This window comes from Rhincodon typus, chromosome 22, assembly GCF_021869965.1.
Source record: "Rhincodon typus isolate 14 chromosome 22, sRhiTyp1.1, whole genome shotgun sequence".
Taxonomy (NCBI): domain Eukaryota; kingdom Metazoa; phylum Chordata; class Chondrichthyes; order Orectolobiformes; family Rhincodontidae; genus Rhincodon; species Rhincodon typus.
In genome coordinates this window covers 11,537,491-11,560,228 of record NC_063353.1, presented here as the reverse complement: position 1 = coordinate 11,560,228, position 22,738 = coordinate 11,537,491, and the positions used below count along the sequence as shown (strand labels likewise).

Here is a 22,738-nt window from a genome sequence, read left to right as displayed (position 1 = left end):
GCAACCATTCATTCTGAGGGACAAGCTACAGTAATTGAGGCTAGAGGTAAGAGATGCAAGAAAGCAGTCTTCAGAGTAGAAACTGGACTTGCAGACCAACGGGTTATGAATGCTGCAGGAGACTATCCTTCATGAGTCTTCCATAGGGAAGTATGGGTTTCGATGCTGCCTAATACACTTGTGTGAGGGACGGCCACATCGCCTCACTCTGTATTGGTAAAGTTGCACAGTACCCAGTCATGCAGATGGCTGCATTTCATCCCTGCATCAGTACACTGCCTCAGCAACTATCTAGAATCTACATTTAATCTTTAGCCGTGCCACATCTACTCAACCCCTCACATTGTGGGCACTTAAAAGTACCTCGCCTATAACCCTTTACAGGCTCTAATTGCAAGTCACTGACTCAAAGGAAGCAGAACAGCTTGGTTATTTCCGCTCAGGAACACATTAGGCTATTGTGTGTTCCCACATAAGGCAAGCCCAGGCAACATCGGCCTGTGCTCCCCTTGCTGTCTAACTTCAGAAAGCACAAAGCTTATGTAGTTCCACGCAAAATGAGAAACAATACTTGCCCCCATGTTATCTTTGTCATGCCATAATGTCACAGAAGTGTTTTAGCAGCTCAGATACTTGTGACCATGGTCTTGTGACCTGTCCTGAACTTCCCATGTAAATGTGACCATCAAGAAGACACAACAACACCTCTTCTTCGTCAGGCGACTCAGGAAATTTGACATGTCCACAAGTTCCCTCACCAACTTCTACAGATGCACCATTGAAAGCATACTGTCCGGGTGCACAATGGCCTGGTATGGCAACTGCTCTGCCCAGGACCGTAAGAAACTACAGAAGGTGGTGTGCACAGCCCAGACCATAATGGAAGCCAACCTTCCATCCACGGACTCTATATTTACATGGCTCACTGCTGCAGAAAGGTGGCCAACATTGTCAAAGACCCATCGCACCCCGGCAATGACCTCCTACAACCTCTTCCATCAGGCAGAAGATACAGAAGCCTGATCACACACGCGCAAGCCGGTTCAGGAACAGCTTCATTTTGGCCATCATCAGACTGTTGAATGGACACTAGCCTCAAATAATGTAACCTACAATGTAACCTGTATGCCTCTAAGTCTTTTTGATCTGTACATCCTTTGCTTCCTGTGATCTGCCTGTACCACTCGTAAACAAAGCTTTTTACTGTATTTTGGTACACATGATGATAAAATCAATCAATCATTTGAAGGCTGGACGGATCCCCTGTATCCAGTAAGAAGGGAGCCTTCCCATATCACCCAGAGGGCATGGCAGGAGATGGCAGCCATGGTGAGCATAGCAGGGACATATCCTTGTGCCTGCGAACAGTCCCACAACATGCTGCACTCAGCCAAGGTGAATTGCGCAGTAGAAATACCTTTTTTGTTTTCTACTGACGCTGCTACCTGAAATGTTAGGGTTGCACTTGGCACACAGTACTCCCCCTTTCTGATTGAGTAGATGGTCACGTCAGTCTTTTATGCCCAAGCATTCACAAATTGGCAAATGAATGTAACCAATGCAACTTTGAGAGAAGTCCCTGGATGCAGGAGACAATGACCTTTTAAAGGCCTTCAAGTGTTGTATATTTGCAGGAACAAGAGAGCTCCCAATAGTAAAGTGATGGCCCTGACCAAAGGTAGGCAGTACACCCATGGGTGATTCATGCCACAGTCCCGCCAAGGTCAATGAATTGACTAAAGTAGGTGCCAGACATGGTGTTGGAGTTATATTGGCGCATTCTCTTTTTATTGTTGGGATTGTTGGTGAAGCTGCATGAGGAAAATGAATGAATTATATCAGGAATTTAGTGTACGTTGGAGCAGGAAGAATGGATTGCAGAGGGAGTGTTCTGCTGATGTCATTGTAGGCAGTGACCTTGAGCTGTAAGCGCTCTCCAAAAGGTCCAAGGCTTGTCCTGTTTATCTGTTGTCATCTCTCATAAATCCTATGACCATGCAACCACCTCCAGCTTCAGGCGAAAGATGTCAGTGGAAGCACCGTGATGTTTGACTAGCTCAAACTGTGCCAACACCGATACTAGTGCTTCAGAGGGATAAAGCACTCGGTGGCACATGGTAATGGGCACTGCGCTAGAGGGCAGGAGGGGCTTCCATGTTGGGACCACCTGTGCACAGCTCCCTTTGGAAAAAGGAGGGCAAAGACAATGATGCTCTGGTTGGATAGAATTAGAGCCTCTGGAGTCACTTTAGCGAGAACAGTACTTAAGGTGGCAGATGTGTGGACATGTGACAGAGTATTCTCTTGGGCTATGTGTGCTCGAGTGGAGGAGTCTTAACACTGGGGTGAGCTTGACCTTGTTTTGAGGACTGAAATGCATGAACTCCAACAATGAGGGAATGCTCACCATCATCGAGAGACCCATGCAGCATCACCTTCAGTGCATCCAAGAGCAACATGATGTCCTAAAGAAGGTTCATTGCTCAGTCGATAGCCTTGACCACTCTGAGTATGACAGTGGGATACCTGACAAGCTGTGTATCCCTAATAGGACCTTGGTGCTAGTGACACGCAGTAGACAACTGCTGCACCCCATCAGCCAGCCATAACAAACATGCTGAAAGCCAACCCAGGAATGGGGAAATTAACCAGGAGAAAGAGGATTTCCTGAACTATTTCTGCACCTTCCATCTTCGTGGATTCGCCAGCCATTTTTGCCAGAGCCCTTCTCTCTGGTACATGTCCTAGGAACCACAGCTGCCCCTTCAAGAATACAGGCCTCACTGTCCCGGCAGGTCCCCAGAGCTGACAGCATGGAAAGGAAAGCTGCCATGCTCCCTTGATACCTTTTCTGAAATGGACAGCCTGTTTCTCCTCGGGTGACACAGAGCACCAGTGAGTGTTCGTGGAGTAGAAGACACTGTGTAGCCTCAGTTGTCGACTGCAGTGGTTCAAAGAGGCAGCTCACTTCCACCTTCTCAGCGGTATCTAGAGATGGGCAATAAATGCTGGCCAGCCACTGATTTCCCATAAGTGAACAAATAAAAACCACTCCTCATTTCGTAATGGTGCCATATGTCACAATGGGAATGCAATCAAGTCCCCATTATCCAGTACCCAAGCATCTGGACATCTCATGGCCCCAGCGGTCAGAAAGGCACCACCCTAGTGCATGTGGTAATGTTCCCACAATACAGTAGTCTGAGATTCAAAAGGAGATATCACAAATCTAACCTTCTAAAAACCTGGCCAAGGTATAGTGACTTATTGGGACAGGAGATTTCCTTGTTCTCCGATCCAATCATTTTGGTCATCTTGCTGTCAATCTCTCCTTCTCTCTATCCCTCCGTTTGAGCAAAACCTCACTAATGGTATTTTGAGTAGTCCCAAGCACTTGGTTATAAAACCACATGGTCATCTTGTGGCAGTGACTAGTTGAGCACATCCAACCACCCCTAGTATTTCTCGTGAGTGATATCCCCATTCCCATGTGCGTCGGATACCGGGAATATTTTAGCTACTTTTTCCACATCTGCTAAATAATAGTCCAGAGACTTTCTGAAATGAATGGGGTGACCTGTCATTGTTGAGTGCAATTCCCAGGGAAATGGAAAGCAGCAGGTTCTTCCCAGTGATTGGAGACTGCAGCCTGTAGTCTCAGTAACAGTAATAGTGGTGAAGGGTGTGGCCCAAGCTTACCCAATTGGGCACGCTCGAGCCCTCATTCAGGTTACCAGTGCGTATGGATGGCCATCATGGGATATGAACATCACAGGCTATTTGACTATTCAGTTGCCACCTTGAAGTTGTGCTGATCGGACCTCTCTGTATCAGACCTATCCTTAGCGATGAGAGAAACGCAGTGATACTATTTCAAGATTTCCTCTGTGAAGTTCAATGATTTCCATCACAGATCAGGATGATATCCCATATATTGATATCTTCACTCTTACAAATAACATCCCTATCCTTCTAGAAGTGGATACCGATGAGGAATCTCGGTGAGTTGCTGTATTGCACGTTGCAAATTTTACACGCTGCCTGTCACTTTGCAGCAGTTGTGTGACATTCAAAAGGAGGTGGCTGGTGCAGTGATCACATTTATTTACAAACTTGTCACAGAGTGGAATTGCTGTCTTGCTGTTGCTTCAACAGCTATATCCGCACATGCAGAGTCTCGGCTCTCTCAGCTCGGATACATTCTTTACAGAGCAGTTAGGCTTTTGCTAGGCATGAGGTTTAGTTGTTTCCTGGTAATTGTCAGCTCTAACATACCCTGTCACAGGGGGGGATCTGGAAGGGTATCTCATGGACAGTCCCTGAACACTGATGAATCCAGAGTGGTGTTGGTGTGGCACTGAGCCATGTGGGGACAACAGATGTCCAGGGCACTGGTTGGTATTTGATTATGTTGGAGATGGACATCTCCTGGAAGAAAGTCCTGCTAATGTTCATGGATGCTTATCTAGCAACAGCTCACGAGGCAGTTGGTGCTGAAAGTGCAGTGAGATCCTTCAGGTTCCTGAAGAGAACTGCCTCAGTATTAAATGGTCTCTGATGGATCTAGCCTGAGGGGTATTCCTGGGCTCCCATGATTATCTCTCATTGTCACCGTCCTCTCCATTGGCATTGCCATCTGATGTGACAACGGCCTGCATGCCTTCCTGAGAGCTGTACATTATTGACACCTGGATGTGAATGCCCCTTCAGTGTGCCATGCTATGCAACATGGCATTGATATCCCAGCGCCTCTCTAGGCAAATACTGGGGTGCTCTTTCTGGCTTTCGTCAAGGCATTTGAACTATACCTTTTGAGAAGCCAGTACTGTGCTAACTGATGCTCAGTTTGTATTCCACCATTGGCACTCAGTTCTTGATATCGTTACATTATTGTTCAAACATGGATCAAAGAGCTGAATTCCAAAGATGACAGTAAGAGTGACTGCCCTTGATTTCAAAGAATCATTTGACTGTATGGGCATCAAGGAACCTTTCCAAAGACTGGAGTCAATGGGAATCTGGGGTAGTATTTTAAGCATGAGATTTCGTGACTGAGTAACTCATTATGCTTCCCTACATTTTATGCATATTGTCAATGCAGAAATTCAGAATTTATATTTTTAATTCTGCTCTCTCCCTTTCTTTCTTTCTTAGGTTATTTATGCCAAGCCATGCTCCCAAAATTCCTGATGGTGACAAAGTTGACTTTGATGTGAGTATATTTCTTCCTATATTCAGGTACATTTTTGTGAATGATGCTGCCTGTGTGGGTTTTTTTGCCCTTCACAACAAGAGCACATATCAGGAAAATTGGGTGTTTTGGGGTTAGTCTGAATGAATTAGTGATTTTTCTAGTTATTTTAGTTTAAACGACTTGAAAATTAGGAGGCCTGTCCTCTGTATTCAGTTCTTTCATCCCGTTTAGTAAGGTTCAAACTTGAAAGAACTTCAAATAATTTTTTTATTTTTAAAACGTTGCAAAAACTGAGGGCTGAATCTTCTCAGAAATCAGCCGCCTGTTAACCTTCTGGCGTATTTCATGGGGGACTTCTCCCTGTGAGTTCTATCAAGTTTTATTGCACCACCTCTGACCCTCTCCTATTTACCTAGGCACCACACCTCTATATTGCCCATCATTGTCTAATGCTATGTTGCTGTTCTGTCACGACCACTGTCAATGTACTCTCAACATCCCGAGCTTTGACCCTTTGTTCACAACGTTGTCTTGTCTCCCAAGATACCAGTGGTACCTACATGGTCTCTGAGGCCCTGTGAGACACTGCCTCCTCCTCCTCCACCTGAAATGAACGTTACTACTCAATGTGTCTATGTAAATGTGTGCAGCTTCACAACCTATGGTGCTGACAGGGAGGGATGCTAAGGAGATAACATGTGCAAATGAGGATTTACCAGTAGTAAGAGATTGGACTCTTTTTAGTGGAAAGTCTCTGGCTTATTGTGCATTTGACACCTAGAAGCTGCTCGCTGGATATTCTCAACTTTCTCACAATTGCAACATCGTTCGTGGACTGGGAACATTCCACCCTGAGTTGTTTCTTTTTCCAGCATTTTGTTTTAATTTCAAATTGGATTATCCTTTTGTCTTGTTTAATCTTAAACTGTTTTGTTTACACATTTTAAATTCTATAGTGCAATATTCAGCTTTTTAAAACTACAGTTAAACACAACTTGCAGGTCACTGACTTTCTTTCTGGGCGGAAAAATATAGTAGTACCCTTTTACCCATTCCCTTTCTCCCCTTTCTCTGCGTCAGTTAGCAAACGTTGATGGAATGCCTACGGTGGTAAGATTCTGCCCTTTAACCATGGTTTTCTCTCCACAGATGCTGCCAGGCCAACTGAGTATTTCCAGTATCTGCAGTATTTTGCTTTCTCACCTAACACTGTTCACTTCCTGGTTCCTAAAAGAAAACAAAACAAAATTAGGAATTGATACTTTGTTCGCTGTAAATATGCTAACCCAGCCTGGGATTAAATCTTTCATTTCCTATGTTCTTCTGTTTGTTTATAACAAAGTAATGAAATTTAAAATTGATGTAAAAGATTTGCTGTTTTTCCTTGAAACAAAGGGACGTCCGTACCAGCAATGACGCGTTCTGTTAACTGATTGATTGTACTTTGTACTTTCCCTTTTATCGAAGTAATAGTTCAAGAATAAATCCTTCAAGATAATTAATTTAGGAATAAAGGCAAAGATATTTTGAATTAATCCATGATATAGCATCTTTTCCCTTACTTAAAATTCTCTTTCATTTTTCTTTGCAAAATCACACTCCTCTAGACATTGCGCATTCACTGTGAGCGTAGCTCTATCAGGAGTTTTGGCAGAGATTTTGTATCTGTTATGCTTGTGCCCCAATAACTCGCACCCTTTACTGCTGGACGAGACTTCATGTTGAGCATGCGCTTTTGTAAAGTTGGCCCTGTATTGTACAACTAAGTTTCTAAAGGAACAGTTTACTTACATAGTGAAGGCCTTGGAATAAGTATCAGCAATCCAGTGTTATGTTCTTTATTGACTGTAGGACATTCACAGAAAACGTATGGAAAAGGATCTGTTGGAACTGCAAACTCTCATCGAAGCCCATTTTGAGAGGAGGAAAAAGGAAGAAGAAGAACTTATTGCTTTAAAAGAAAGAATTGTACGGTTTGGTTTAAAGGCTTTATCTATAATGCTATTGTCTAAGAATGCTATTTGTTGCATTGTAAGCGTCTGTCAGTCATTACCAAGTGTTGAACTTGCTTAATGCTACCAGTTTCCTAGAATCCCTGCAGTGTGGAGTAGGCAGTTTGGCCCATGGAGTCCACAGCGACCCTCCAAACAGCATCCCACCCAGATCCATTCCCCTGCAACCCACCCCCCCACCTGTAATCCTGCATTTCCCATGGGTAAACCACCAAGCCTGGACACAATGGGCAAGTTACCATAGCAATCCACCCAACTTGCACGTCTTTTGGACTGTGGGAGAAAACCAGAGCACCCAGAGTCAATGTTGTTAATTTGCCAAGTCTAACAGCCGTGCAGCACACTGAATTATTCCCAAGTATCATTTCAAATCAAGTCAGGTTGTCACTTAAATTTCTACCTTTTTATAAAGCCCTCATTTTGTGTGGAAAAAGTTTAAAGATTAATTTTCAGAGCATTCTGTGTTAGCTCTAAATGTCACAAAATGGGAAAAAACAGACTACAGAATTGCGTAGAGTGTCCAGTGCTGGATTGCATGTCCAGTTCTCTCACCAGTGTATCTTTTATATCAAGACTTTTGTGTTGTAAAGTTTACATTTATATTTAACTTGGGTTGTATCCAAATTTAAGGCAGTCAGCCAGAGAGCTGGGATTTTGGTCTTCTCACCAATGTCTTGTCTGCCTCAACCCAAAGAGAATCAAATATTATCCGAGGATCCAAACCTAGATCAAACTGTTTGGTGCCAACGGCCCATAAGAGCGGAGTTGAGACTGCCACTCTATATCCACATGATGTTGGAGCCAAGTATAACAAATGTTTTATCAAGCAAATTTCAATTATGGACTAATACAGGTGCCAGATGTAAAAACATAGCACGCTCTCATAGTTAGCCAACTACCCCCACAAAAATGTACTCTCGATTTTCAATTCTTGCTGATCAAATCATAATTCCCTGACATTTTATGGTCCTTAAAAATCTGAGTATGCGTTATGTAATTTAATCAATAATTCGGAGTGGTGTGCTTTGTTCCAGCAGCTGTTGTGCAGAGACCTGCACAGCCAGAGATTATTTCAATGTGTTGGAATAGCAACTACTATCAATATGGTGGAGTTCGTGAATTTTATGCCCAGTTTTTAAAGCCCTAGTTGATGAGTCTGTGTAAGATTTATGAAGTGAAACTACAGGCAAAATCCTGGGGATCTCAGCTGCCTATTGGAGTGTTAGCAGGAGTCCCATATCACCTCTTATTGCTTCCTGTATAGAACTGACACTGGGTTAATACCAGCGACAGTGGGATGAGCACTAACTGCTCACTTGAGGGCTGTGTTCAGCACTAAGATGGGAAGGCTGTCTTTCCACTTATCGGAGTGGAAGTGCCAAGATGATTAGGAAGCCGTCTGCTCCTCGCACCTGTTTTAAATGTTCTACCTCCAGTAGAGCTGCCACAGGGAGGAGCCCAGCTTTTGCTGCAAATGGCTATTCAAAATGGCAGTCAAACATTCCTAAGACTGAGAAATCCCTGAAAAACCTGGGGTTCAGCTCCAGTTGGTCAAGGGTCAAGGTTGAGACTGTGTTGGAAAGTCATGTGATGACATGTCAACTGTGTGAAATGGTGAACTTTTCCTGAGGTTAATACCAAACTACCTTGCTGTTTATGAAGGGATATCTTCAATATCTTACTGACGAGTCTTCCATGAATGCAGCATCTAGCTGCATCTTTTCAGAAATGGCTGTTCATGTTCATTTAATAATTTAATTCCTGTCTAGCATATTTTGTGATTGTAGGCCAGCATATACCCAATTTTTTTTATCATTTGTAATGACTTCCAAATGAAATCTTCACAGGAGAAGCGCAGGGCCGAGAGATCTGAGCAACAAAGAATCCGAGCTGAAAAGGAGAAGGAGCGGTTGAACCGAGTGGCTGTAAGTTAGTGCAGAGATCACGAAGACCTTGAGTGAATTGTTAATGTATTCCCTCACCATCGGATGGCAAAAAAAGGTCAAAAATTGACACTATTCAGTGTAAGCTTGAATAACACCCAATAGGTGAATATTGGGAAAGATCTGCATAATTATCAAGTTTTATTGGAGGTCTTGGATGAGTCATTGGTCACCTTCTGGCTTGGCCACTTAGGACATGATATTGTAGATTTGCAGACAATAGCAAGAGGCCAAAAGTTCTTCCAAATAGCAGGCTTTCCAGCTCTTCCTGCTAATCTGTTTCAACCTGTCTAGGGGTGGAGATCTTCAATTCATATCCGTCTCTGACAGGAAAACCAATGTTAACCTCTCGGGTGATAGGAATGAACTGGTTTCCCTTCTTTCTTTATCCACCCTGTTGTTTGAACGTAACAAGGCTCAGATGTGAGTACCCTTCCCCCAGCCCCATTTTTTTTAAAGCACAATTATTAATCAGGTTATTGTGAATTAACAAAGTGCGAGTTTATTAGTTATTAACTATAAGAAGAAATATTAACGCAACACATACACACAGATTAGAAATAAAAGTGGAGTCCAAAAGGCAAAAAGTTTTTTTTTTAAAAAACATATATGGATCAGTCTCTGATATCTTCCATGTTGCAGTAGATGTTATTGGTTTTATTAATATTGGAAGGTGAATATTTGGCTTCATGATCAATAGTTTTGCAGATTAGTTAAGATTGTGAAGCCCTGATGCCTTTTGACTGTGTTTCAGAGTGACAGAGAATCCTAGGGAAGGGTCACCGGACCCAAAACGTTAACTTTGTTTTCTCCTTCACAGATGCTGCCAGACCTGCTGAGCTTTTCCAGCAACTTTTGTTTTTGTTCCTGATTTACAGCATCCTCAGTTATTTCGCTTTTTTTTTTTTTTGACAGAATCCTGTTTCCTTTGCAACGCTCTGTCTTAGGGAGGTTCTTCACCTGCAGTGCAGGGGTGACTAGGAGATAGTTTTTCAACTATGACCTTCACGGCACACCAACACTTGCATACAGGCAGGTATACCAGGAACGTTCAGTCCCCCTAGTTCACTCCAGTAGGTTTGAACCTAGCTTCCTAAACACCTGCCGTCGTGTACTTTTCAAATGGAGAAACACAAAGTATGTCTGCAAATTGGAATGAAATCTGGAAGGGGGTAGGGGTGGTTTGCAGTTGAGCAGGAGGTCAATAGTCTCCATTTACTTTGGTAGTCTCAGGAAGTCACAGTCTAGTCTGTTCAAAGTTTCTTTGAAACTTTAGGTGCTAAATTCTATTGGCCTCTCTAGGCAACCATTTAATTTACATCTGGAACCATTTTTGGCTGTACCAGTCTTTTTCTTACATTTAAGCACATATTGGAATTGGAAGTTAAAAATGTCCAAAATACTTTGGGGATCTGACCTGTTGTCCTCCCACTGAGTAGGTCACTCCTCTGGTCTTGCAAGCAATAAATACTCTGGCTCCTCAGATGTCAACAGCATCCTCACATCCCCTGTCTGCGATACTTGTGTATCTACTGTGTTTTATGTATTTGATTTCCATCAACAAGCAGAGATGACACTCTGCAAACATAGGATTTCCATGTACATTAGATTTGATTTTATTGTCCCATGTACCTAAGTACAGTGAAAAGCTTTGTTTGTGAGCAGTCTCGGCAGATCACAGTAAGCAAGGACATAAAGACGATAGGATGAGAAGGAAAAGAAACTTGGATAAAGTAATACACACAGGTTACACCACACAGGATGTACGCGAGGCAAGATCATAATTATTTGAAGTTAGAGAGTCCATTCATCAGTCTCATAACGGCAGGGAAGAAGCTATTCTTGAACCTGCTAGTGCGTGTGTTCAAGCGTCTGTATCCTCTGCCTGACGGAAGAGGTTGTAGGAGAGCATTACCAGGGTGGAATATGTCTTTGATGTTGGCAGCCTTTCTGCGGCAATGAGCTATGTAAGTGGAGCCCATGGATGGGAGGTTGGGCCCTGCGATGGTCTGGGCTGTGCACACCACCTTCTGAAGTTTCTTACAGTCCTGGGCAGAGCAGTTGCTGTACCAGGCTGTTATGCACCTCGATAGTATGCTTTCTGTGGCACATCTGTAGAAGTTGGGTCAGGGACCTTATGGACATGCCAAACTTCTTGAGCCACCTGAGGAAGAAGAGGCATTGTTGTGCCTTCTTGACCGCCACATCTACGTGGGAAGTCCAGGACAGGCTGTCAGTTATCGTCACACCTAGGAATTTGATGCTGTCAACCTTCTCAGCCTCCACTCCGTTGATGTAGATAGGATCATGTTCTCCCCTTTTTCTTTCTGAAGCCAGTTATCCATTCTTTAGTTTTGCTGGCATTGAGAGAGAGGCTGTTATCATTGCATCACGTCACCAAGCCCTCTATCTCCTTTCTGTATTCTGACTCATCATTGTTTGATATTCGTCCTACCATGGTGGTGTCGTCAGCAAATTTGTAGATGGTGCATGCTCATAGCATTGGCTTCTCATGTCTTTGGAAGCTTATTTTGGCCCTAATTGGTTATACCAATGTTTAATCAATCAATGAAAGCTCTTGTGGCACAATGGTAGTGTCCCTTCCTCTGAGCCAGGATGCCCAAGGCTTCTCCAGGATGTCTGTAATAGCATCTCTTAAACAGATTTGATTTTGAAATTAGCTAAAATGATTAAAATGAACCAAAGTAGTACCTGGCAAAATCACATTTTGCATATGTTTAATCAATCAATTACAATAAAAATAGATAAATTAGCAGACTAACATGATGAAACAAGATCAGTTAAATCATTGAAGTCTACACTGAGCTGACACTAATTGGCATTTAGATATTTGGAGCTAATGAGCAATTGGTTGAAATTTTATATATTTTGGCAAGCTTGCCATACAAACAAATTTTGTCGGATTTCTGAACCTTGGCCTCAAAGGCTTCAAGTTTTTTTGGGGGGTAAATCAATGGCATTTATTATGCATATGGTTAGAGTTATATGTTAATGATTTTAAGACCGCTATATATGGACTGAAAAAAAACACTTTTTTTTTTAAACTTTCTGCAATACGTCATTCCTTTTCTGCATTCATCCTTGTGGGAATGTTTTCCTTATACATATGGTACACTTTGGGATATAAATACCTTCCTGAAGTTTGGACGGAATTGTGATACAGACATAAACTTCACTAAAATTGTATATAACTGGAGTGCTGATTATTACATTCAGGAAATGAAATGGCAGCTGAGAGCACTCTTGTGGCACAATGGTAGTACCCCAACCTCTAAGCCAGGAGGCCCAGATTCAAGTCCGGCCTTCTCCAGATGTGTGTAATAGTACCTCTGAACAGATTTGATGTAGAAAATAACTAAAATTGCAAATGATTAAAATAAAACAAAGTAGCACCTAGCAAAATCGCATTTTGCCACCAAAAATATAAAGGGTAAATTGTAACCCTAATAATTTTAATGAATCACAGAGCATCTAAATTCAAATGGTGCAGATGAATATCCATTTTTCTAAAAAAAAACACTTATTTTGTTGGGACAAGATAAATTCAGCTGTGCCAATTACCATCCTATCTGTCTACTCGTGCATCAGCAAAGTGATGGAAAGGAGTTATCAACAGTGCTATCAAGCAGTACTTGCTCAGAATTAACCTGGTCATCGATGCTCCGTTTAGAATCTACCAGGGGCCTCTGAGCTCCTAATCTCATTACAGCCTTTGTCCAAACTTGGACAAAAGAGCTGAACTCCAGAGGTAAGATCTTGACATCAAGGTCTGAAATTAGTATGGTATTAAGAAGTCCTAGTAAAAACAGGGTCACTGGGAATTTGTAGGGGTTGGGTTTGGAATTTAATCTTTGGGAGATGGAGTAGTACTTAGTGCAAAGAAAGATGGTTGTGGTTGCCGGAGGTCCATTTAACTCTGCTCCAGGATATCACCAGTAGGAGTTTTGCAGGGTTCTATGCCCAAGCATCATCAGTTGCTTCAATGACCTTCCCTCCATCATAAGGTCACGATCAAGGATACCACGATGATTACACAATTCAGTTTGTGTCCATTTGTCACAGAACCTGGACAAAACCCAGCCTTGGGCTAACAAGCAGCAAGTAACATTTGGGCAACACAGTGCCAGGTAATGTCCATATCCATAAAGAGAACTTAAGCATCACTCCTTGGCTTTCAAGGGTATTACCATAGCTGAAACCCCACTATTATTCTCTCAGTGGTTACCATTGACCAGAAACTGAACTGGACCACCACCCCCCCCAACCCCCCACCACCCCCCCGGAACCAAAACCAAAAAACGCCTGTGTACTATCTACAAGGCACAAGTCAAGAGTGTGATGGAATACTCCGCATTGAGACGCTCAGCACCATCCAGGACAAAGCAGTCCACTTGTTTGAAATCCAACCGCTCCCTTCACCATTGACGCACAGTAGCAGCCATGGGTAGCATCTACAAGATGCTCCACAAACTATTATCAGGACACCTTTTACAGCATCTTCTAAGCCTGTGCCTCTATCACAAGGAGGGCGAGGGTAGTGTAGAAATGGGAATATGGGCAAGTGCACCCGCATGCCCCACACCATCTTGACTTGAAACTGTATCACTGTTCCTTCACTGTCATTGGAGCAAAATCCTGGAACTCCCTTCCTGACAATCATGTGATGTCTGTATACAGCAGTGGTTTAGGAATGCAGCTCAAATAGCCTCCTCCAGGATAATTAACAAGCAGAATTGTGTTGCTCAAATCCAATGAGTGTATTTTTAAAAAAAAATCTTTTTCAACTATTATTCTGTACTGGAAACACAGCACACGTCAGGAACTGTAAGGTCCAACCCCAGCCCAAGTACTCTCGAGTTCGCAAAGCTCTGTATCAAGAATAAAAACAGACCAAAATATAATGTTGACTATTTTTAAAATTTGAAAATGATTGCCCTCTAGGAGGAAAAGGCGAGAAAAGAAGAGGAGGAACTTCGGAAAAAAGTAGAAGACGATATGAAGAAGAAGAAGGTTCTGTCGAATATGGCACATTATGGAGGCTACCTGCAGAAGGTACTAGATGTTGTGGTTTAACACTCAGTCTGTACATTAACATTCACTTGTATGAACAAGGTCAATTGCTTTAAATTCCGTTGTGTTAGTGATTCCAATGCTTGAATTTAATTGTGCTAAAGAAAATGTGTTTTTATAATTAGTTAAGTAAGTAACATAGGAACAAGATTAGGCAACTCAACCTTTCAAACCTGCTCCATCATCCTATAACATCATGGCAACCTGATTTTAGTCTCAACTCTGTTCTTGCATATCCCTGATAATCTTTCATCCTGTTGGTAATCAAGAACCTCTGCTGTAAAAATATTTAAAGATCCTATATCCACTGCCTTTTGAGGAAGCAAATTCCAATGAGTCACAACCGTCTGAGAGAAAGGAAAATGTTTCCTCATCTGTGTTTTCAATGGTGATCCCTAGTTCTAGATTCTCCCGCAGGAGGAAACATCCATCAGTCCAGTCCCCTCAGGATCTTCTGTTTCAATTAAATCCCATCTGACTCTTGTAAAATCTTCTAGACTTTCCTGGTAAGGTAACCTGTTCATTCCAGTAAACCTTCTCTGAACTGTTTTCAGCACATTAATAACTTTCCATAAGCATGGTCACCAGGACCATATGCAGTGTTATGGACCAGACCAAACCCCCTCAAAATATTCAGAAGATAGCCTAGACCCTCACCTTTTCTTATTTTCAAGGTAAATGGAAGGTGTTGCATTCCAAATGCAATTCGATTGGTCAAACTACTGGATTTAAATCAAAGCACACTTTTTATTCAAGCACTATAGTTAAAATCCAACAAAAGAAAGAAGGAATTGAAATAACTAAATTCTATTGGAAAACTTAACAGAATCAGATGCAGTAACTATTACTACTTAACTGTTCTAATATAGCAACATCCCATAAAGCCACTCTTAGCAAAAGGCAAATTCAGAAAACAGATTGTCTCATGTGCAACCCAGAGAACCCCCAGCAAGAGGGGGAAAAGATAGCTTCCACTTCTTCAAGACCCCAACAGCAACTGCTGAAAACTAAAACTAAAAATGCTGGGTCTGTGGGAGCTTGATCACACCCATTCATGCTGCTTCTATTGTTCCAACTTCCATCAAGGCCTCACAAGCTGTTTACTCTAGTGACTCTGGTAGACTGCTCCACACCCTCCTTAAAACCTCTCTTCAAAAAAAAAACCCAGGACAAAATGCACCTCTTAAAGCCACAGTATCGTCGCGACAGTATTCCAGATTGAGGTCTCACCAATTATATAGGCATTTTACAAATGCTGAAGTGGAATGGGTAAGTTTTGATGGTAAGTAGTTATAACTGAATTACTGTTTTCATAGACTGAAATACGTCGAAGTGGCAGGAAGCAAACAGAGAGAGAAAAGAAAAAGAAGATTCTGGCAGACAGACGCAAACCTCTAAATACAGAGCACCTCAGTGAAGACAAACTCAAGTAAGTGCTTCCCAGTGAAACTGACACTCTGCAGAAATAGTTGCTGTGGTGATTAATTTGTAGCTTAGTACAAGTGCTGTCAAAACCCATGAACCATTTATCAGTTTGTTAACTGCAACAAATGCTAGCAGCTCTTGTTGATGTGTCCCTGGTCCCTCAATTTATCTTGCTACCTGTATACTACGTAGCATACTTGATGGGCTATCTGTAGTCAAAAAAACTAAAGTAATATTTTTATTGTTTTCCAACACCCTCACCATTTCTTACAAACTAAAAGCTAACACTGCCCTTTGAGAAATTGGGTTCCTTGGAAATAATCTGAGGAAAGATGTAAATTATTTCCAACTAGACAAATGTTGAATGATGTTGATGTGTACACCTGTAAGTCTGTAGAAGAACTTATATCAGACACAGCCTGTCATAATATCTGTTACCATTTAGAGAGAAGGCGCAGGAACTAGCAGACTGGCTGCTGCAACTGGAGGGAGAGAAGTTTGATCTGTCTGAAAAACTGAAGAGGCAAAAATATGAAGTATGTAAAGTTTATACATTGTTTGTTCTGACATTATTCTTTGTTAGAATTGTAAAACATTACTGTACAGAAGGAGGTGACTTGTCTCATTGTTGTCAATGTTAGCTCTCTCAGTAAAAGCTGTCTCCATGCCTATTTGAAGGTTTTTCACTTGGCATATCTGTACTGCCTAAATGTTTGGGTCATTGAGGGACCAAAGAGACTCAATTTCTGCTTGTTAACTCTGTATTTAAGGTTTCTGTACTGCACACTTAGGGCTGACTCATTCAGACCATCCATCTCTGAAGGCAGTATTGTGTCCCACTCCTGGGACTGGAAGGAAGGGGCAGGGCACATTAATTGGGAAGGAGGCCAAAATTCACAATCCTAATGGTGGGATGGAATTTTTGCAAGTTGGTGCTCCCAAGCTTTAGAGGTGAGTCAAACCCCTCCAGATGGCAAGACATCTTTTCTTTGTATATCATAAATGCACATTAACAGGCTGATTTACCAAAGTTCCCCTTCCCAATTTTACTTTTTTAAATTAAATGAACAGTACAGAATTCACATACCTGACTCTGCATGTTCATGGTGTGCACCTGGCAGGGTACACTCCTTCCTGGTCTTTGGAGTAAGTATTTTCTGCTTTCTTCTCATTTGCCTGGCACACACAAACACAGTCTCAAAGATGGAGATTGGCCTGTCAATTAGAGAAGGCATGGAGGATGAAATGGGTGAGAAGCTGAAGTATGATGTGCACAGGGTGGGGTGGATAGCTGAGGGTGGAAGTCTGACTTGTGGAATCATAGAGCCCTTACAGTGCAGGAAGAGCCCATTCGGCCCATCGAGTCTGCACCAACTCTCTGAAGAGTCGTTCATCCAGACCCAACCGCATAATGCTGCTTTGGGCTTTTTACACTATGGCTAACCCATCTGACTGAAACCTCCCTGAATGCTTTGGGGCAAATTTGTTTAGCAATACCAATCTGCCTAACTCACATGTCTTTGAAATGTGGGAGGAAACATTCTGGTGGGAGGAAACTAGAGTACCTGGCAGAAACCCACACAGACGCAAGGCAAACATGCAAATTCCACACGGTTGCCTGAGGCTAGAATCTAACCCAAGTCCCTGGCGCTGTGAGGCAGCGTTGCTAACCTCTGAGCCACTGTGCTGCTCTAAGAGAAGGGTGCAGGGCCACAAATGTAGCTGCAGGCATCTGCTCAGAACCTTAGGCATTGAATAGCACCAGGGCCTTCAATCTGAGTCAGGTGGTAGAGCATCTACTCCCTGCCTGCTTGACATTTTAGCCATACGTGGCTAGCTAATGAGCCAAGCTGCACATGACCTCTGGACAAAGGCTAACAAGAAAGACATCCCTTTCTAATCCTGCCACCCAACGTAAAAGACTATAAAACAGAAGATTCTACACCTAATGTCTGCATTGCTTCAAAGAAATTGTCTTGTTGCTCATTAATCATGGCAACTCTGATCAGCCATATGTTTGTCTAAAATAGAATTAACACAAGGTCAATGTACTTTCCTCGTAAGCCATTTTTAAAATTCATTTGTGGGATGTGGGCATCACTGATCAGGCCAGCATTTATTGCCCATAGGGCAGTTCAGAGTCAACCACATTGCTGTGAGTCTGGAGTCACATGAAGGTCAGACCAGGTAAGGAAGGCAGTTTCCTTCTCTAAAAGGGCATTCGTGAACCAGATGAGTTTTTCCAACAATCGACAATCGTTGTATGGTCATTATTACACTTTTTTTCTAAATTCCAGATATTTATTGAACTCAAATTGCACCATCTGCCGTGGTCGGATTCAAACCCGGATCCCTGGAACATCACCTGAGTCTCTGAATTAAGTCTAGCAATAATACACTGGGCTATCAAATCCATCCAAAATGAGGAAATAAATGCAGTTTGGGGTTTATAGATAGTTTTCTAGAAATTCTGCAAGCTGTTTTTGCCAATGAATTTGGGGCTCAGTATGTAGGCCGGAAATTCTATCCACTGTGCCCTTAAACCCATTCTAGGGTCATGTATTTGTATGTGATTGGAAAGCATAACTCGGTCACCCATTTGACTTAACAGAACTGAAGGAAATGTACTACAGTCTTGTTAGTTGTGAATTTTACAACTTTCTGTAGTTAGAATAGCCCGAAAATAAGATTTTCGCGATCCTTGGCAATACGAAACTCTAGCGACTGATCTTGAACACATTATGGCCTGGACACAAGTGCCTGCATTATGAATTTCTTACATTATCATGCCATGCAAATGAAAGTGGCAGAAAGAGTTACAGATGCATGTCTTTGGGTTCCAGTTGAGCTAACCAGGTCACGGTGATCTTGCACAGATTTGAAGGTTGCAGAATTCGACTGCATTGTTGTTGGAAGTGATTTTGTTTATTCACAGCTTAGGCAGTATTATATACACTTCACAGTTCCTTTAGTCACTGGTACTGTATCTGACTGCAACTTGAATCATTCAGCCATTCTATATGAGTCATTTGAACAAAAAAAAATAGAAGCTGTTCTGTTGAGCCTTATTTGCACTGGCATAGTGCACCTTGCATGCTCCACTGACCAACTGACTTTGCCTGTCATAGAGTCTCTTCAATATAATCTCTTCTGTAGCTGCTCAGTTTGGAAAAGAAAACTACATCTTGGGAATGGAATTGGTAAAGTGACTCTGTCACTGTTCATCTTCCGGTGACACACATTCTCCTAATTACCTTTTTGTCTGATGTGCTTTTTTTAATTTACTCATTAGATAATTTTAAAATAAGTTTTGGAGAAACTGCAGGTCCAAAGATTTGAAATGATAATGTTGTTTCTGTCTACAGATGTACCAGACCTGCAACGTTTCTCCAGCATTTTCTTTTTTTTTTCCTTATTCAGATTTTCAGCAGCTGCAATATTTTGCTTTCGGATAATTTTAGAAGAACGCGTTTGTTATTTAAGCATCCAGAATCTCAAACTGTTGAAGAATTACACTATCTGCATTACGGAAAGAGGCCATTTGGTCCATTGTGTCTGTGCTAATTCGAAAAGTTATCTAATTGTTCATTAGAATTGAGGAATTGGGAGCAGTAAAGGTTGTTTGGCCTCTCTGCACTGCTCTGTCATTTGATAAGATCTTGGCTGATCTGATTGTGGTATCAACTTCACTATCTGTCTGCCTTCCGTATGCCATCTGAATATATACTCCCTGGGGAAGAGAATTCTTAAAATCAGCATCCAAGACTCTTAACTGCCCTCTGGGCAATTAGGGATGGGCAAGAAATGCTGCCTGGCCAGCGATGCCCCCATCCAATGAATGAGTTTTTTTAAAAAAAATCCAAGAAAACCTAATTCTCCTTATCTCAGTCCTTAAATGGGAGATCCCAAATTTTTAAACTATCCCCTGGCTCCAGACTATCCCATGGTGGGAGCTAGCCACCATGTGAAGCCCCTTGGGATATTATGCTCTTCTGAAAAATTCCAACAAGCTGGCTAAATTAACTTGTGCCAGCCCCTTAAAGCAGCACTGAACAGAAACCAAAATTCCAACAGAGACTTATTAAATTTAAATTGCATCTTGCTGGAAGATGAAGCTTTCAGCCCCGTAACAATCCCCAGTAAAAAAAAAAGCTTTCATTTACCTGCAGACTGCACACTCTCCCTCCATGGAGACATGAACAGGTGTATAATCATAGAAGCAAGGTTTCTTTTCTATGGTCTCACTGCCTGGACCTATTAATGCCGCCACCTTCAAACCCAATAGTAAACCCATAAGGGCATCCTCAGATCTGCCTCTTCCCCTCTGCACCTCCTCTGTACACCCCACTTCAAACAATGAGGGGCTGTTACCTTGTACAGCCTGTATAAATGTGGAACATAAGATCATCTCTCATTCTAAACTGGATACAGTTCTGACCTGCACAACCCTCTTCTGCTAATTACTTCATCTGACAAACTCAAATGAACCTTTTCTGAAGCAACCCACAAGTTTAACACTGTTCACCTTGCAACAAAATATCAACATTTCATTTGACTTTCTAATCACTTGCTGTAACTGCATACTAAGTTCGATTTGTGTACTAGAACGCTGAGATTCCCCTGTTATTTCATTCTGCAGTCTCCCTGTATCTAAATAATATTGTTTGCCTATTCTTCCTGTCAAAGTTGACATGCTCACGGTTTCCCGCATTACACCCCATCTGCTAATTTTTCCTACTGCCTTAACCTGTCTGTATCCCTTTGCAGACACCTTGTGCGCTCTTTACCAGTTACTGTCTAATCCATCTTGGGTGTCATCAGTAAATTTAGCAAAGATATATGCTTGTCCCTTCATCCAAATCCTTGGTATTGATTATAAGTTGTTGAGGCCCTAGTGCCAATCGCTAGTAACAGTTGGTCAACCCAGAAATGACCTATTTATTCCTACTCTCCTCTTTCTGTTAGCTAACCAATCCTCTCCAGACCATCATGTTTGCCCCATACCCCACAAACTCTTCTTTTGTGCAGGAACCTTTTCTTGGGATGTCTTATTGAATGCCTTTTGGAAATCCAAATACATTACACCTAGAGATTCTCCCTTTTCTATCCTGTTTGTTATTTCTTCAAAGAATTCTAATAACTTAGTCAAATGATTTCTTTTCCCCTCATGAAACCATGTTGCCTCTCCCTGAACCCCAACGTGCCTCGCTATAAGTTCCTTCATAATCCATTCTAGTATTTTCTCAATAACTTATTACAGTAACAAGCTGTATTCCCAGTTCTTGGCTCTATGTGCACAATTTCGTTTTGAAAGCTAACATAGAATGAATCTTCCTGATCTACCTATCCAGCCTGTCATAACATGCCTTGTAGATTTAGATGTATTTTTGTTTCCCCTGTGTTACATTTTGCCAATTGTCTTCAATCCATTTGACCTTGCCATTGAACCTGTCAGTGAAAAATTAAATAAGGTGAAAGTATTATCAAAATCCAGCATCATTTTGAATACCTTGATTAAATCTCCCTTAATTTTTTCTGCACAAAGGAAAATTCCAACTTCTCCTATGTCTCCACATGATGACTGAAGTTTATTTCTCTGGTATAATTGTTTGGTATAATTCTAGGGCAATATGGGATGAGGAACAAGATGCTAACCTTGCTCGTGATGCCCTTTTAGAAGCACTTACTAAATAGTGAATCACCTCTACATACTTTAATAGGGCTTGACATCAAACCTAACCTGGAATCGAACACAAGTGCCAGCTGAGGCCTGATGACTTTTATGAAAGTTTAACAACACGTCTTTGCTTTTGAATTCCTGTACCTCTATCTATAAAGCCTTTGTCCTATTTTCTTTCTAGAAGGCTTCTGAAATTGTCCGATCACCTTACCAAGTTTAAGTAGGAACTAGGAATTCAAATTAGCCAGTAAAAATAAGCTTTTTACAGCTGTGGTACGAATTACAGATCCATAGATAAACCCTGTCCCTAAGTTAAATAGACCCTAATTGAGAAGTTTTGGTCAGATATTCATTTCCAGTCCTTACCAGATATCTAATCACAGCCAAAAGCATTGTCACTCTGAAACCTGAACATTAAGATATGAACCGCACAGAAATGAGACAGAAGGGATAGTAAGGATTGCCGATGCTGGAGTCTGAGATAACAAGGTGTAGAGCTGGATGAACACAGCAGGCCAGGCAGCATCAGAGGAGCAGGAAAGCTGACGTTTTGGGTCGAGACCCTTCTTCAGAAATGGGGGAGGGGAAGGGGGCTCAAATAAATAGGAGCGGGGGTGCAGCGATGGAAGGTGGATAGTGGAGCGGATAGGTGGGAGAGAAGACAGACGGGTCAGGGAGGCGGGGATGAAGCTAGTAAAGGTGAGTGTATTTAGGAAGTGGGGATGGGGATTGGTCAGTGAGATGGGAGGGGCGGGTAGATGGGAGAGAAGAGGGACAGGTCACGGAGGCGGGGATGGGAGGTGTGGGCTGGTCTTGGGATGAGGTCGGGGTGGGGAGATTTTGAAGCTAGTTAAGTCCACATTGAGACCACAATGAGACAGCCTAAGAAAAACATATTCTCTATCAACTGAACTGAAAAGAAATGACTGAGAAACCTAACATTCTTCTCATAGGTTCAATGCTTTGTGTCAGTAAATACAAAGCAGCAGGAACACTGAAATTGTGGAGAGACCCATGGCTCATGCACTGAGACATGACATAACAATGTGTATAAAATAAACATACGAGGGAAGAAGCATTGCAAAATATTTGACTATAACACATCTATTAATCATAGATTAATCAAGGTTAGCAGAACTGGCTGATGTCATTAATAATGACTTGGCTAACACTTATCCCAAAGTTCAAAAATGTCGTTCTGCTTAAATTGGCTACACTTCCTATATGACAGAGACCAAGGCACTCAAAATTACTCTTTGTCTCTGAAGTACATTTGGGAATTGCTGAGGTCCGAGAAAGTGCTGCATAATTGTGTGCTGTTCAAATGTTGACTGGGTTATGGAGGAATTAATTTAAATGCTCATTACCAGAATACATGCAAGAACAAGAAAAT

At 42.0% G+C, this 22,738-nt stretch overlaps 1 protein-coding gene across 2 annotated transcripts in view; it reads left to right on the top strand.

The window, feature by feature from the left end:
* Positions 1 to 22,738, top strand: part of LOC109927979 (troponin T, fast skeletal muscle-like) — a 45,944-nt gene that overhangs the window by 15,071 nt on the left and 8,135 nt on the right. For both annotated transcript variants that reach the window (XM_048610062.1, XM_048610063.1), the window contains 6 exons: positions 5,155 to 5,212; positions 7,046 to 7,162; positions 9,054 to 9,131; positions 14,112 to 14,222; positions 15,557 to 15,669; positions 16,111 to 16,201. In XM_048610062.1, coding sequence (XP_048466019.1) covers positions 5,155 to 5,212; positions 7,046 to 7,162; positions 9,054 to 9,131; positions 14,112 to 14,222; positions 15,557 to 15,669; positions 16,111 to 16,201 — 568 coding nt within the window. The remainder of the gene's footprint in view (positions 1 to 5,154; positions 5,213 to 7,045; positions 7,163 to 9,053; positions 9,132 to 14,111; positions 14,223 to 15,556; positions 15,670 to 16,110; positions 16,202 to 22,738) is intronic.